Source organism: Dendronephthya gigantea, unplaced genomic scaffold (genome assembly GCF_004324835.1).
Source record: "Dendronephthya gigantea isolate DGI-Jeju-01 unplaced genomic scaffold, DenGig_1.0 000961F, whole genome shotgun sequence".
In the NCBI taxonomy this organism is placed as follows: domain Eukaryota; kingdom Metazoa; phylum Cnidaria; class Anthozoa; order Malacalcyonacea; family Nephtheidae; genus Dendronephthya; species Dendronephthya gigantea.
Window position 1 is genome coordinate 1 of NW_021163971.1, and position 13,550 is coordinate 13,550.

The following is a 13,550-nucleotide window of genomic DNA, read 5'->3' on the forward strand; positions in this document are numbered from 1 at the left end:
TATGCCGGCACGATAGGCATTTCATTTTTTTTATTTCATCATTCACGCATAGCCTACGTCATAGATCCGCCATAGCTATACTTCTCCTATTCATGCACGACTGTCGGCGGTACCATGACAATCACATTATGATCACAACTCACCATTTATTTTAAAATGTATCCATTTACTTGAAATTCCTTTTGTTCCATTACCAAAGCCGAAAACTGATACACTATAATTTGCATCGGGTGAGAGACGCCTCAGAACCACAGAATAGGTTACACTTAAAGTGTCGATTTGAAAAGAATGTGTTGCGTTTCTCACATTTACTCTGTAACCAAAGATTTTATCGTATTTTTCCTCACGTTGTTGCACGAGAAACCACTGGATGCCAACTGAAGTTTTGGACAAGATAACAACCTGAATATTTTTTGGCGCGGGAATCACATCTAAAATAAAAGTTTGCACACATATTGTTATACAATACAATTTTACCGAATTGTGTCTTGAGACACATTGCACATGCGCCTTGAATCTTCCAGTCGAGTGTCGTAATAAAATCCACACTTTCACCTTATTCATAATTATCTGTATGCTGTACGAATCATATTTGCTTCATATTTCTTTATTTTTGAATGACTTGTACAAAATTTTTTTTATATTTGGTCATATTTAGCAAATAGTTACAAACTTGAAAATAATCGGTAAAAAAAATGACAATGGAGTTGCACAAGTGTTGAATATAAAAACTTTGGTTCTGGTACTTAAAATGATTATCATACCGACCGTCAAAAATGCCACCGGCCATCTATAGTTTGCAAATGCGATGATGAAAATTATAACGTAATGATACTAACGCCGATTCAACGAAAAATGCCATATAGAAAAAGCCTAAAAAACTAAAGGTCCCAGGTGCAATCTTGTAAATAAATTATTCATGTCGGAAATTATTATAATTCTAGATTTATTGAATTTTTTAATATTCAAGTTAGGCTTGGCATTGAAATCCAGCGGCATCTAGTTGGTCTTCTTCAGTTAGCGAATGGATTAACTTCCCCATAAAAACAATACGCAACATACCTAATGATGAAAAGTTGTACAATACAGCATAACCATCACTATACTGTGTGAACCCACGTATTGAAAGGGTATAATTTGATTTTGGAGCTAAGTCAGGAAACACGACGTGGTTGGTATCATTTGCTGATATGAAACTTAATTTTCTTTTTCGGCTGGTTAGAATCAGCTTGTATCCCAGTAAAACGCCGTTTATTTTTGGTTTTGAAGAAATCTTTTCCCATCTAATCACTGCTTCTTTGGAGGTGATCTTTGCAAGGTGAATATTATTTGGCCTTCGAAGTCGATCTAAAATAAAGAATTCTAATGGTTCAGTAGGTCTAGAAAAGTAGGAAATTGATAAAAAATAGCAGTTTTCAGTGGGTGGATGATATAAATCACGGGTACAGGAAGCGAGCCAAATGCCTGTCGCGCCGTGAAAATACTAGCTAACTAATCATTATCAGTCTAGAATTTGCAAACCCGGGCAAATCTTCAATTGCTGACTTCTAGCCAAGGAGACAAATAGTTTGAGTGGAAAAAACTCCCCGAAAGCAAAATTATCATAAATATTAAGTAAAGGCCTATTCAAAGGTAAATATGTGATTTGCATTTGAATTGTCAGTGAAGAATTTACCTCTAGAGTTGGATAATAACTCACTATTTCTATTTCACACTTTCTAGCAACCACTTACGACATACCTAGTGATACAAAGTTGTAGAGTAGCGTATATCCATCACCATATTTTGTAAAACCACGTACCGAGAGGGTATAATTTGATTTTGGATTTAAGTTAGTCAACACAACGTAATTAGTATCATTTGCTAAAGTGATGTTTTCTTCACTTTTCATTCCAAATAGCGTCAATTTGTATCCCAACAAAACACCATAGATTGTTGCGTTCGCAGAAATCTTTTCCCATCTAAGCACTGCTTCTTTCGGAGTGATCTTCTCAAGATAAATGTTATTTGGCTTGGGAAGTCTATCTAAATGACAAAAATATACACCAATATATATATATATATATATATATATATATATATATATATATATATATATATATATATATATATATATATACATATACATATATATATATATATACATATATATACATATATATATACATGCATACATATATATATATATATATATATATATATATATATATATATATATATATATATATATATATATATATATATATATGTACATATATATATATATATAATATACATAGAATATATAATATATACATATATATTTTATATATAGTTTCAACGAAAACCCCAATGACTGGTTTCACTAAAGAAAAAAAGCGTAGCGAAAACTACTGTGATTTAAGTTGCTTAACGGGACGGACTAATTTGAATTGATTTGGAAGGTACTCTTTCTTATACAAGGCCGTATATAACTGTAATATAACCCTATAACAATATAATCGTATAAGAATAATTCAATGGTATAACCGCAAAAATTTCAATCCAGATTTGTTGCGCAAATATATTTTTTTGTGTAAAAGAAAGTAAATTTAGTTATTAACAAATTTTCTAGTTTTATGACCTAAATGTCCATTATTTCAAACATCACACAAATTGCTGCTTACATGTGACTGAACAAAATTAACAAACAAGCTAGACTAATGAAACTTACTTTCAATGCGAAAGCTCAATCGAGCTGCGTTACATGGCGCTTTACTTGCAGTAAGAAGACACATGAATTTATCGTCTTTGGTAACCCCAGTGACTGTAACACTGCAGGAGAGAGTTTTATAACGAAGTACTTCTTCAACTTCACATTTGTGTATGTCATTATTGTTCTTACGAAATTCCACCCTTGTCATATATCCTTGGTTTGGGGAGTTAATCTTGACCGAGCCGGTACATTCCAATGTTATATTGGTGTCTTTTGTCGCATATGGGTAAGGTGTCGCTCTGTAAGATATGTTTGGTATCAGAGTTTCTTTAAAAAAAAAAAGAATAACCTATAATATAACCAATAATAAGGTTCGGTTGTAGAGACCATTTAAAAGAAAAAGAGAAGAATATTGCTCTTTATTAATTGGTGTTGTTAGTGGAGATCTTGTTAGTGAAGAGATACCTCTTTCCCATTAGAGGTATTGTTAGCAATGGCTGCAATATTTTTGCGGATTTTTGTTAAATTCTTTTCTTTTTTAACCAAACTGCTTTAAGATTCGATCAATTGAATAACATCACTGGGAGATAAAAAAACGATAAAAGTCAGAACTGGGAGGAAAACTAGGTTGTGTATAGGGTAATAATGCCAAAATAAATAATTCGGTATTTTATGTCATAAAGCTTGTAATTTTGACTACAAATTAAAAATATAATTATATATATATATATATGTGTGTGTGTGTATGTGTGTGTGTGTACAACATTTGACGATTGATATCGCGCACATTTTTGTATGCAAATATCTCGTGAAAATATCAAATATATTCACGGGTTACTTTCGAATTTATTACGCTTAACGTAATATTACTAACAGTAATTTTTCATATCCCAGTCAACCTCAATCGATATTAATATTAACGATACTACATTGTGGGTTAACGGACTATAAAAGCTTTGCAGTATTAGATACTTACGTGGTGTACCTACAAGCTAAATTACTTATCGACTGTCACCATGCATACATACAAGAATATTATCGATACTAATATTGTTCACAGTTCAAGTAACCTGCTGCACACTACAAAGCCTTCCAAAATGTAACTTACTAAAATGTTCGGATTTTATGTGGAGCAAACATAGGCTGCTGAGGTCTTCGTAAAGCGTCATAGCGGGTTGTGGCTGAATTGTTGCAACCAGGAGGATAATGCAGCCTAAAAGAAAAGAGTTTAAACAAAAATTTAACTTCGCAATCCACGCGATCGATCTGCGATTGCTTTGCGCGGAAATATCCCGAATTCGGACACAACATGGAAGATTTGAAGAAAGCGATGACAATTCACAATAATCATGCAATCGCGCAACATTAGCCTTTAAATAAACGGTCTAAATGTAGTTACAAATGTATATTCTTTTTCAATATTGTCATTCATATAATAATTATATGCATAATTATTTCTTCAATTATTTTTAATAAGCAAATTAGCTTGTAGGTACACCACGTAAGTATTAAATACTGCGAACTAAAAATACTTTAAAATACTTTAAAACTTTTACATACAACTTACGTGGTGTGCCTAGCTACCAGCTAATTTACTTATTGATGTCACCATGCAAACATACAAGAATATTATTTTTAAAACGGATGATCAGGAATTCTATGCACTGGAATTTAGAGCACTTACACAAGTTCCAAACAATGTTTCCCATTTCAATTTCCGTTTGATTAAGTTTGGATCACGCTAATCAGTTGTTATAAACCTGTTGGGTCTACAAAATGCACAAAAAAGTGCTTTGGAGGTTTCCGCAGGAGTAGCAAGAGAGGGTTCTATTTAGCTCCATTAGAAATTAAAATGAAAATGTGGCAAGCACGACCAGGATTAAACATGCATGATGACACGACAAATAACTTCTGGTGGTAAAACACAAAAATCCCTAAACCAAAAGTACGGTAGACTAAACAGTATTAGCCGAAATTATACTAGGGACATGCAAGAAACTCAATTTCGACGGGAAAGTTGATTGTATTTAATTAAATACCCGTTTGAATCTGAATACAGAAATGGATAAATTTATAACGTATGGTATATAGGTCGGTTAATGCTAAAAAAGGTATCGTAATTATTTGCCAACGATAATGATCTGTAGGCTATCTTCAAGCAAAACTGGCTATTGTTGGGGTAAATTCTTGCATTATTGTCATCATTAGTTGTACAAAGTGTTGTGTACACGATTCTGTAGTGTTTCGATGCCTCGATTAATATGTGTCCATAGTTTGCTCTGTCAATGATCTTGAGGTTGTTAAGATTAGTAATGTATGGGCCTGCAATATATGTTCTTTGATGTGAAATTTTTCACTCATTCTTTTTTCTTATGAGGAATTCTAGCTCACCCAATTTCTGCAGTGAGTAGCTTAAATTTGGCTAGTTTTAATATAAAATGGATTTTTAAGTTGTCTTTCGATAAAGGGAGAGGTTACGTAGCGGTTTAGTTACGAGTTACGACGCGAATCGCACGAGGGTTCGTGAAAACGCGTTTGCCAGAACATTTGATATCAATATTGTAGACTGTAGAGCTACATACAATTAATATGACGAACAAAACACGGAAATTGTATAAAATTCTTAAATAAAAAAGTAACACTTGACTTTCTGCTGAGGGTAATAATTATGCATCATGCAGGTATTTTGAGTATTTCACCAATGCAGGCATTTATAAAGAGCTTTAGATTGCCGTTTACGACAAGCCCTGTTTCATATATGAACGTCGTCGTATAAATTACAAATTTAACGATTATTTGCAGTCATTTACATACAGAGTTGTTTCCCTCCTCAAGCTCAGTTCACATGAAATTTGATGAAAATTAATTAAACCTTCTCTGAGAAACGACATCTTCAAAAAACATGTAAGCTAAATGTTGCTTTTCAAAGCAATTTTATTTCATATTTTAATTAACGATTTGAATATGAAATAATTTGTCTTGAAAATGTTAAACAGACGCTTAATTTGAAATGTCGTATATTATATAAAACAATATTATCATAAGATAATTTAAGCTGATAATCGGATTAATTAATCTGAAGCCTGCTAATGTTCAAAGTCAACAAGTATAAATGGGTTGAATATTCCACTGAAACGCCAGCACAGAATACAACTAGCAATATTTGTAACTGGCATAAGACAAATATAGTCAACCTGCATTTGTTTCCAGTTATTTCGAATTCTTCACAATTTTATACAACTAATCGTCCTTATACCCATGCAGGAACTACTTAATTATGTTATTTAAATTTTTAAGGGAAGCGGTTATCGAACTTCCACGAAAATTTTTGGATATTTGTATAGGTATATACTATGCCTATGGTATGATAAAACATATATGGAGTATGACAAAGCAGCATTTCCGTAAGTCCGTATCTTATTTAAAGAAAATGAGTGCTTACGTCAAAATTCTTCACTTTGAATCATCAATTGAAAACGCTCCAACAATGCAGGTTCTCTTGTATTGAATCAGTGTTAACACCGCACGCCCCTGAGATAATCATATTTCATTGTACAGGTTGTCTCAAACGAAAACTATTGAAGTCATGCACTCATTGTGAAAATTTGAATGCCGTGTTCACGAATTTCATGAGCCCGTGGAGATTTAATGCAACTTATAAAATGCGAATACGAAAAAGTTGAAGTTGTGAAAATGATTAAATTTAAATTATAGCCTTGTTGTTGCTTCGAAAGAAAATGGTACAGCTGACCGCGGAACAACGAGTGCTTATCTTGTGATATCATATCAACAGAGTGCTTAGGCATTCAAACTCTAACAATTACATTGTTATGGGTGATTTCAATATTTTTCATTTTTTTGAGACACCCTGTAGCCTATATTAATCACGTTAAAATCCCTACGAAATTATAATCCGTGAATGTTCACAATGCGAATATATTTCTTCACGGCGGAATATTATTTAACTTCCATGTTTATACTTACTTTGTACAAATACTTTTGTAGAATGGATAAATAATCTGTTGTTGATAATGAACTTCGTACTCTCTGTTGTTCAAAACCAGTCAGAATAAAGAGAGGTTTTTGTCTTCCGCTTTACTTCAACTTTTACACCGGATGTTGTAAAATAATATTGTCATAACAAGCACCCACGCAGCATACTGATATAAGCAGCATTCTCTCATCTAACGAAATTTCTTTAGAAAAGTTTGACTCTATCGAGGGAAGGTTGGAATAGTTAATATATTCTTTTCAAAAGTTCTTTGTCTCAGGTTATTGAAAACAAACTCCCTAACAGCTGAAGGTATGCATATTTAAATTGTGACAGCACAGGATGTAAGTGTATATTAAGTGCTATTCAGTAAAAAAAATTTACTTGTCAAGATCATCTGCAAGGTAGAACTTCCTGCCTGGCAAATATCAAAAACAGCAGGTAGTGCGAGGCAGCTGGTGTGCGTTTGGCTTTAATACAACCGTCCTCGTGCGACAATAAATTCAGTCAGAGTCTTCAAACAGGGGCGTTGGAAGCTTTCAAAGATTGGGGGGACACCAGCTTCCTGGGGCACTTTTGGTAAATAAAAGTGCGGCTAAAAACATACATATATATATAATATATGACAAAGCTGCAAGGACACCACTATAGTGTAGTTTACATTTATGCTCTATCAAAATGATTTGGGCACGTGTAAGTATGCTAACGTAGGAAACAAAAAAGGCACCTTCGATTTTAAAATAGTATTTACAGCTACATAGCTTCTCCAAAAAGGCATATTTTGTCTACACTCATACAACAAGAAACATAAATCAGGAGAGTTTATTTGAGATTCTGCCAGTTGCTTGCGGTAAAATAATGTAGTGTCACGTTGAGAATGCAATATTTGTGATGATTTCTGCCAATATCTATATATTCCAATGGATATAGTTCAGGTATTGGATTTAGTTGTAATTCATGTTCTCATGTTTTTCCACTATGGCGCTATTTTATATTATATCGATTTACAACAAATGCTTGTTTTGGCACAACTATATATATTTCGGTAAATTAAAAAACCACTGACAACATTTTTGGTGGCGAAGCTGATTTCTTTTTGTGAAATTTAGGCTTTTTTGGAGCATGGGAAAACAATGAGATATAACGACTTGTAAAATTATTTTACCATAAATTTTATTAGTGACGTAAAAATTGACTATTCGTAAAACATCCGACACAGTGGCTACTCAAAAGTTGTCGCCTAAAACAAAACTCCGACAATCAAAACAACGATGATTGTTAAAGTAAAGTTCCTTCCGTCTGTGTTAGTTCCTCCTTTATTACTAACTCCAGATGGCCCCTCACGATCTAAGAAAAGAAATTGTTATCAGTAATATTACGTTAAATAATATACCACAAACACATGCCACGACGATGAATATGGCCAGATTTATTGAGACTTTATTCTTCAAAGGGTCTGTTGATTAAAAAAAAATGCTTTTCATGTTGTTATAATTTTTTATACCGAGTTGAAGAAAATGTCGTCGTGCGAAAGGCTAATTGTACGTTGTTGAGATGTTAAGCAACGTGATATAGCAGCAGCGGTGTCTCCGCAACAAATAACCTGATTCGATTCTAAAGGCTCGTTTGCGCTTGCAATTTTTGCAGCGATTTTATGTGCGAATTTCTTCTTTTAATATATGAGAACGAGTGAATTAGTTACTGATGTTGAAATAAGAGCTCTTATACATTACTACTCATTTACATCTATCAAAAGAGGTCGCCCGTTTACACTTGCGAATTTTGCTGCTATTTTACGTGCGATTTTCTTCTTTCAATAGATGTGAACGAGTTATACGTTGCGAATGCTCTGATGTAGTTTTAAGAGCTCTTATTTGAACATTAGTAACTAATTCACTCGTTCACCTCTGCATGAAACGTCAGTGAAAAAAAATGATGTAAAATCTTAACGAGACTTATGGGATAAGTGTAATTTGCAGTACATATATTCATGCAAATATACCGTAGGAACAACAGCGTACAAAAAAAAAGAAATCGGTCAGGTATAAGACGAATATATGAATTCCAACAATTCGCCAACCGTCCGCGATGTATTGTGGCCGATGACGAAGAAAATTAATTGGAAAGAACAAAACACTTCATTCATCAGTGATCACCGACAATAGCCATCGCCGACCGTCGGTGACAAACGAGAACCAGGCCTTACAAAAGTGTTATGATCACAACTCACCATTTATTTTAAAATGTATCCATTTGCTTGAAATTCCTTTTGTTCCATTACCAAAGCCGAAAACTGATACACTGTAATTTGCTTCGGGTAAAAGATGATTGAGAGCAACCGAATACGTGACACTTAAAGTGTCAACCTTGAAAGAATGTATTGCATTTCTCACAATAACTCTATAGCCAATAATTTCATCGTGTTTTTCTTTGTGTTGCTGAATGAGAGTCCATTGAACCCCAGCTGAATTTTTGGACAAGATAACAATCTGCACGTTCTTCGGTGCAGGAATTACATCTAAAACAATTCAAGCAATATTGTATAAAATCTTCGTGCATTGGGCTAAATCTACTCACGCGATTAGTCAAAATCAATCACGTGGTTTCTTGTTGCCTGGCGACAGATCATGGGAATAATCATTTATTCGCAATAACCCATGAAAATCATGGTTTATTAAAAAATGACAGACTGCAACGAAGCTTGGATCTTCAATGCAGCAATCAATAAACCCAGATTGTACCGTATATTAAAAGTGTTAGAGACTTTATGTTCGTATTTTGTTTACAGATAAACGCACTTTCTGAACATACATCTCGTGAATTCACTCGTTAGCGGAACCATACACCTCGTGCAATATTGAAATTTCTCGTTTATTGTATGGTCAGCGCGTGCGTTTATTTGTGAACAAACCACTCACAATAGTCTGTAACCCTTAATTGCACAAATATAGCATGATTCGGGGGTGTCAATCTATGCCAAAAATTGGTAGGTCCGAATTGAGGGCAAAACCTGAATTCCTTGCAGGTGTAAGCTATCAGAATGATTTAAAAAAAAAACGATCTCTTGTTATTAAGACACTCAGGGGTGAAGAACCCGCCGGTAGCGAGCGAATGAAGCTACTTTAACAGTATTTGGAGGGAAAAGAAATATCATTTGTATTCAATTAAGTTCATCTAAAGTGCCTATATCACTTGTGGGATCTTTACGGATTTGAGTAGAGCTTGAAAAATTAGTTTATAAGTTTTACAACCGTTTTTGACAGAATTAAATAGTTTCGGAAATACTTACATCTAAACATGACGATTTGCCTAAATTTCCGTCGTGCTCGGGCGCCTGGGACTCAGGAACCGAGTTCTTGTCAAACATAATATAATCAATTGTAATTTTACTTTGATCTTCCAATAACATAAAATATTTTAAGAAAAACTCGCCCAGTTGCTACAGCCATACACAACGCAGCGTTCCCGCATTTTTTTTTGAAAAGCGCAAACTATATCGCCAGTGAAACTCTTCATGTTTACATTATAAAAGACGGCGTGTTTGCAAATCATTCCTGAGTCCCAGTCCCCCCAACCGACGTATTTTCGAAACTATTTAATTATATCAAAACGGGTTGTAGAACTTATAAACTATTTTTTCAAGCTCTATTCAAATCCGTAAAGATCCCACAAGTGATATAGGCACTTTAACAGAAAATATTTTAAATTTCTACAGTTATGTAACGACTTGGTGTAGCTATGTTACTACACACAACATACCTAATGATGAAAAGTTGAAAAGCTCAATATATCCATCATCATACTGTGTGAATCCTCGTACTGAGAGGGTATAATTAGATCTCGGGGTTAGGTCATGTAACACTACGTGATTAGTGTGGTTTGCCAGAGTGAAATCTATTTCCCTTGTCTTGCCAATAAGCGTCAATTTATACCCCAGCAAAACGCCATGAATTTTTTGGTTTGCTGAAATCTTTTCCCATTTAACCACTGCTCTTTTGGAAGTAATCTTTGCAAGGTAGACATGACTTGGCCTGGGAAGTTTATCTAAGAAGGAAAATAATGTATCGCGGCTCCTTCAAAAGGGCTCTCTCAATGTATTGGTGTCGAAATGATGTTAATTCACCCCACCAAAAAAACATTAAGATGCGATTAGATCAACATTGAGTGCGATTACACGTTATACGCATTTTATGATACTATTTATGCAAATGAAAACAGCTAGGAATATTATTATACCAAAAAATACTTATCCAATCACAAAATTTGTTTCATATACCACATGACCACCGTGTCCTGAATAGCTCGCACCCGGGGTATTTTCCCTGAGGCATGGTATTCACTCAATAGAGCGGGGTTCTTATAAGGTCGGTATATTATTCTAGTTATAGATCTTGAACTCCGGGTATCCGCCCATGCAATGAAACGTCTCTCAAGTTAATTTCGTGGGCGGATACCCCCTCTTTTAAGGTCTTAAAACTAATAATAGATTGCTTCAATTCGATCATCCCGACTGAATCAGAATTAAGAAAGGGCCGACTTCATTTCAACACTGTTTACATGAGTAAGGTTGGTGTGGTGATGCAAAACAGGGAAGCTTTGTTAAAATTATCTTGGAAAGCAGCCCTCTGCATGCAACGCACGCATATTGTTAACAGAACGAATTTTACCCAAATGGCCACTTATACATAACTTACAGGAGTTATTGAAAATCCCGCACACGAAATAAAATACTCGGGGTAAATTCACATGCCCTTCCAAAATAAAGAATGAAATAATTTCCGAGTTTTCTATCGTTCAGGTGATGGAACATATTATATTTAATATTATAAAAAAGATCACCCCCAAAACTAAGGAAATCATACTTGCTCTGCTTTAAATTTTCTTGCGACAGTATGCCGATGTTTTATTCCAAAACTTCTTTTATTCGATTTTTATTCCAAAACGTCTTAGAAGCATGCACTATTGAATCACAGTGGTGGCAAATTGTGCGAACTAACTAGTAACTATGCTACTATCGTGATATTTGGTGATATTTGATCCATGAGGTATTGGGCTTTACTTGCATAGATATGTAGGGGAGTTAGTTCATAGTACCTGGTAGAAAAAGCTTTGCAGCTCCTAGGATTACATCATTTCTCTTCGTAAATGCTTCAACCTCTATGACATATTCTCTACCTCTCGTGAGATCTGTGAATATAACGCTTGACTTGTTGTATATTGTGATGGTTTTATTAAATTCCTTGCCACACTTCAAGGTAACGGTAAAAACAGAAACATTCATGAGACGTGTACCCAAAGCTGAAAGACCGAACCAGCGAACCATTGCGTTTGTCTGTTCCACGCCAACAACTTGAAAACATACATTTTTTAAAACATGTTAAATGTTGACATAAAAAATTCCTCAGAAATACGCCACTCTCTATAGATTTCTAAAGAATCTTCAAATCTATAAATCTACCAATCAGATTACAAATTGCAACTGTGGTAATTTTATTCTGCCTTTTCCTGGATCCACCACTTTCCTGTGTGGTACACGATACTCACCTTCAACGTGTAATACATACACAGTTCTCGAGTGAACTTTATATTTTCCATTTTGCACTACACAACGTATGCTCATCGGGAATTTTCTTCCACTAATGATGATTGTTGAATTCACGCGATACGCATTTTGGCCAATTTCACGTTTTCGTTTCGTATCATATTGAGTACTTGTGTGATTGATCATAGAGCCGTTTAATAACCATACCACATCAGGTTCAGGTATTCCAGTACCGATACAAGATACTTCAATTTTTCTTAAGTCGTTTCTGATTGTGGCATACGTAAGTGAAGCATTCAGAGAAGATAGTCCTAAAAAAAGGTGGATGCATGCATCTGTATTAGTTGAAGTAAAATCGATATATTGAATTTATTGTTTTATTATTAATCCTATGCGGTATATAGGTATATAAAAGAGCAGTTATTCAGCTTCCCAAAGATACCACCAATGAATAAGTGATCGAAATCAAACTTGCCCGATTGAAGGCAAGATGAAGTTGCTTGTTATTTATTATTAGCTTTGAGAAAAGAAATAAAATAGCTCTATTACTCTTTATTGCATTATATTACGGAAACTTACCTTCAACTTGAAAACTCAGGCGAGCGGCGTTGCATGGTGCCATTCCGCTTTTAATAATGCATGTAAATGTGTCGTTGCTGGTGAGTCCAGTGACGCTAATACTGCAGGATATTCTTGAAATACGCACCCCTTCTTTTCTACATTCGTGAAACATCTTATTATTCTTTTGGAACATAACCCTTATGTACCTAGCTGTGTCCTGTATCTGAACCTTGGCCTGCCCAGCACATGTCAGTGTTACATTCGTTTCGTTTGTTACAAACGGAAATGGCACCGCAACGTAGGATATATTCGGTTGAAGAGACTCTTTAAAAGAAACAAAGTTTAATCTTCGTTCACTAATAGTATACAAATTTAACGACGAGGCTTCAGGAAAAAAACTCCAAGCATATATTAATATAGGCTATTGACACGCGCATATATTAATTCTTGCATATTTAAGTGGTTGCGTTTTTTTTGAGACACCGTGTACACACAGGCTAAACTAGAAACCAGATTTTAAAAAAACGAACGTATCATTACAGGGCAGGCGGGAAATAATCTCTCTGCTGGAGAAAATAAGTAAGAGACTTAACTAACATTTCCCTCATGTTCCACCCAGATTTTAACGTTTCTCAAGTTATTGGAGGTTGATTGCAACCACCACCTCCTTGTCCCTCTTTCTCCCTTGTTTCGCCCGCGCGTTTCCACATATATATACTTATTCAAATACTTATTAAAATATACATACTTATACTTATTGATATAAAAACAAAACTATACTT

At 34.5% G+C, this 13,550-nt stretch overlaps 2 protein-coding genes across 3 annotated transcripts; both read right to left on the bottom strand.

The window, feature by feature from the left end:
* Nucleotides 1-143: 143 nt before the first annotated feature.
* LOC114544806 (collagen alpha-1(XII) chain-like) lies at nt 144-6,866 on the bottom strand (the record flags this gene model as incomplete). Its single annotated transcript, XM_028563321.1, has 7 exons — nt 6,659-6,866; nt 4,359-4,443; nt 3,783-3,887; nt 2,693-3,001; nt 1,741-2,025; nt 1,063-1,347; nt 144-431 (listed from the first exon to the last, which is right to left on the bottom strand). Coding segments are annotated over exons 2-7 (1,297 nt in total), but the record flags the coding sequence as incomplete, so codon positions are not given.
* Nucleotides 6,867-7,729: 863 nt separating this feature from the next.
* On the bottom strand, nt 7,730-13,086 carry LOC114544807. Of its 2 annotated transcripts, XM_028563323.1 has the most exons (7): nt 12,787-13,086; nt 12,210-12,518; nt 11,958-12,014; nt 11,760-11,852; nt 10,425-10,709; nt 8,896-9,183; nt 7,730-8,012 (listed from the first exon to the last, which is right to left on the bottom strand). In XM_028563323.1, the coding sequence occupies exons 1-7, from the start codon at nt 12,959-12,961 to the stop codon at nt 7,906-7,908; spliced, it is 1,314 nt and encodes a 437-aa protein (XP_028419124.1). In that variant the 5' UTR covers nt 12,962-13,086; the 3' UTR covers nt 7,730-7,905. The 2 variants fall into 2 exon arrangements, with proteins under 2 accessions (XP_028419124.1, XP_028419123.1); XM_028563322.1 differs by having other exon boundaries at nt 11,760-12,014.
* Between the last annotated feature and the right edge of the window lie 464 nt (nt 13,087-13,550).

Bases quoted from the DNA above. Each gene is read 5' to 3' on its own strand.
- LOC114544807 (XM_028563322.1), bottom strand. From the start codon at position 12,961: ATGTTCCAAAAGAATAATAAGATGTTTCACGAATGTAGAAAAGAAGGG. The intron at 12,519-12,786 runs GTAAGTTTCCGT...ACCTTTTTTTAG, and splicing joins CCTGAGTTTTCAAGTTGAAG to GACTATCTTCTCTGAATGCT. The intron at 12,015-12,209 runs GTGAGTATCGTG...TATGTTTTCAAG, and splicing joins GTATGTATTACACGTTGAAG to TTGTTGGCGTGGAACAGACA.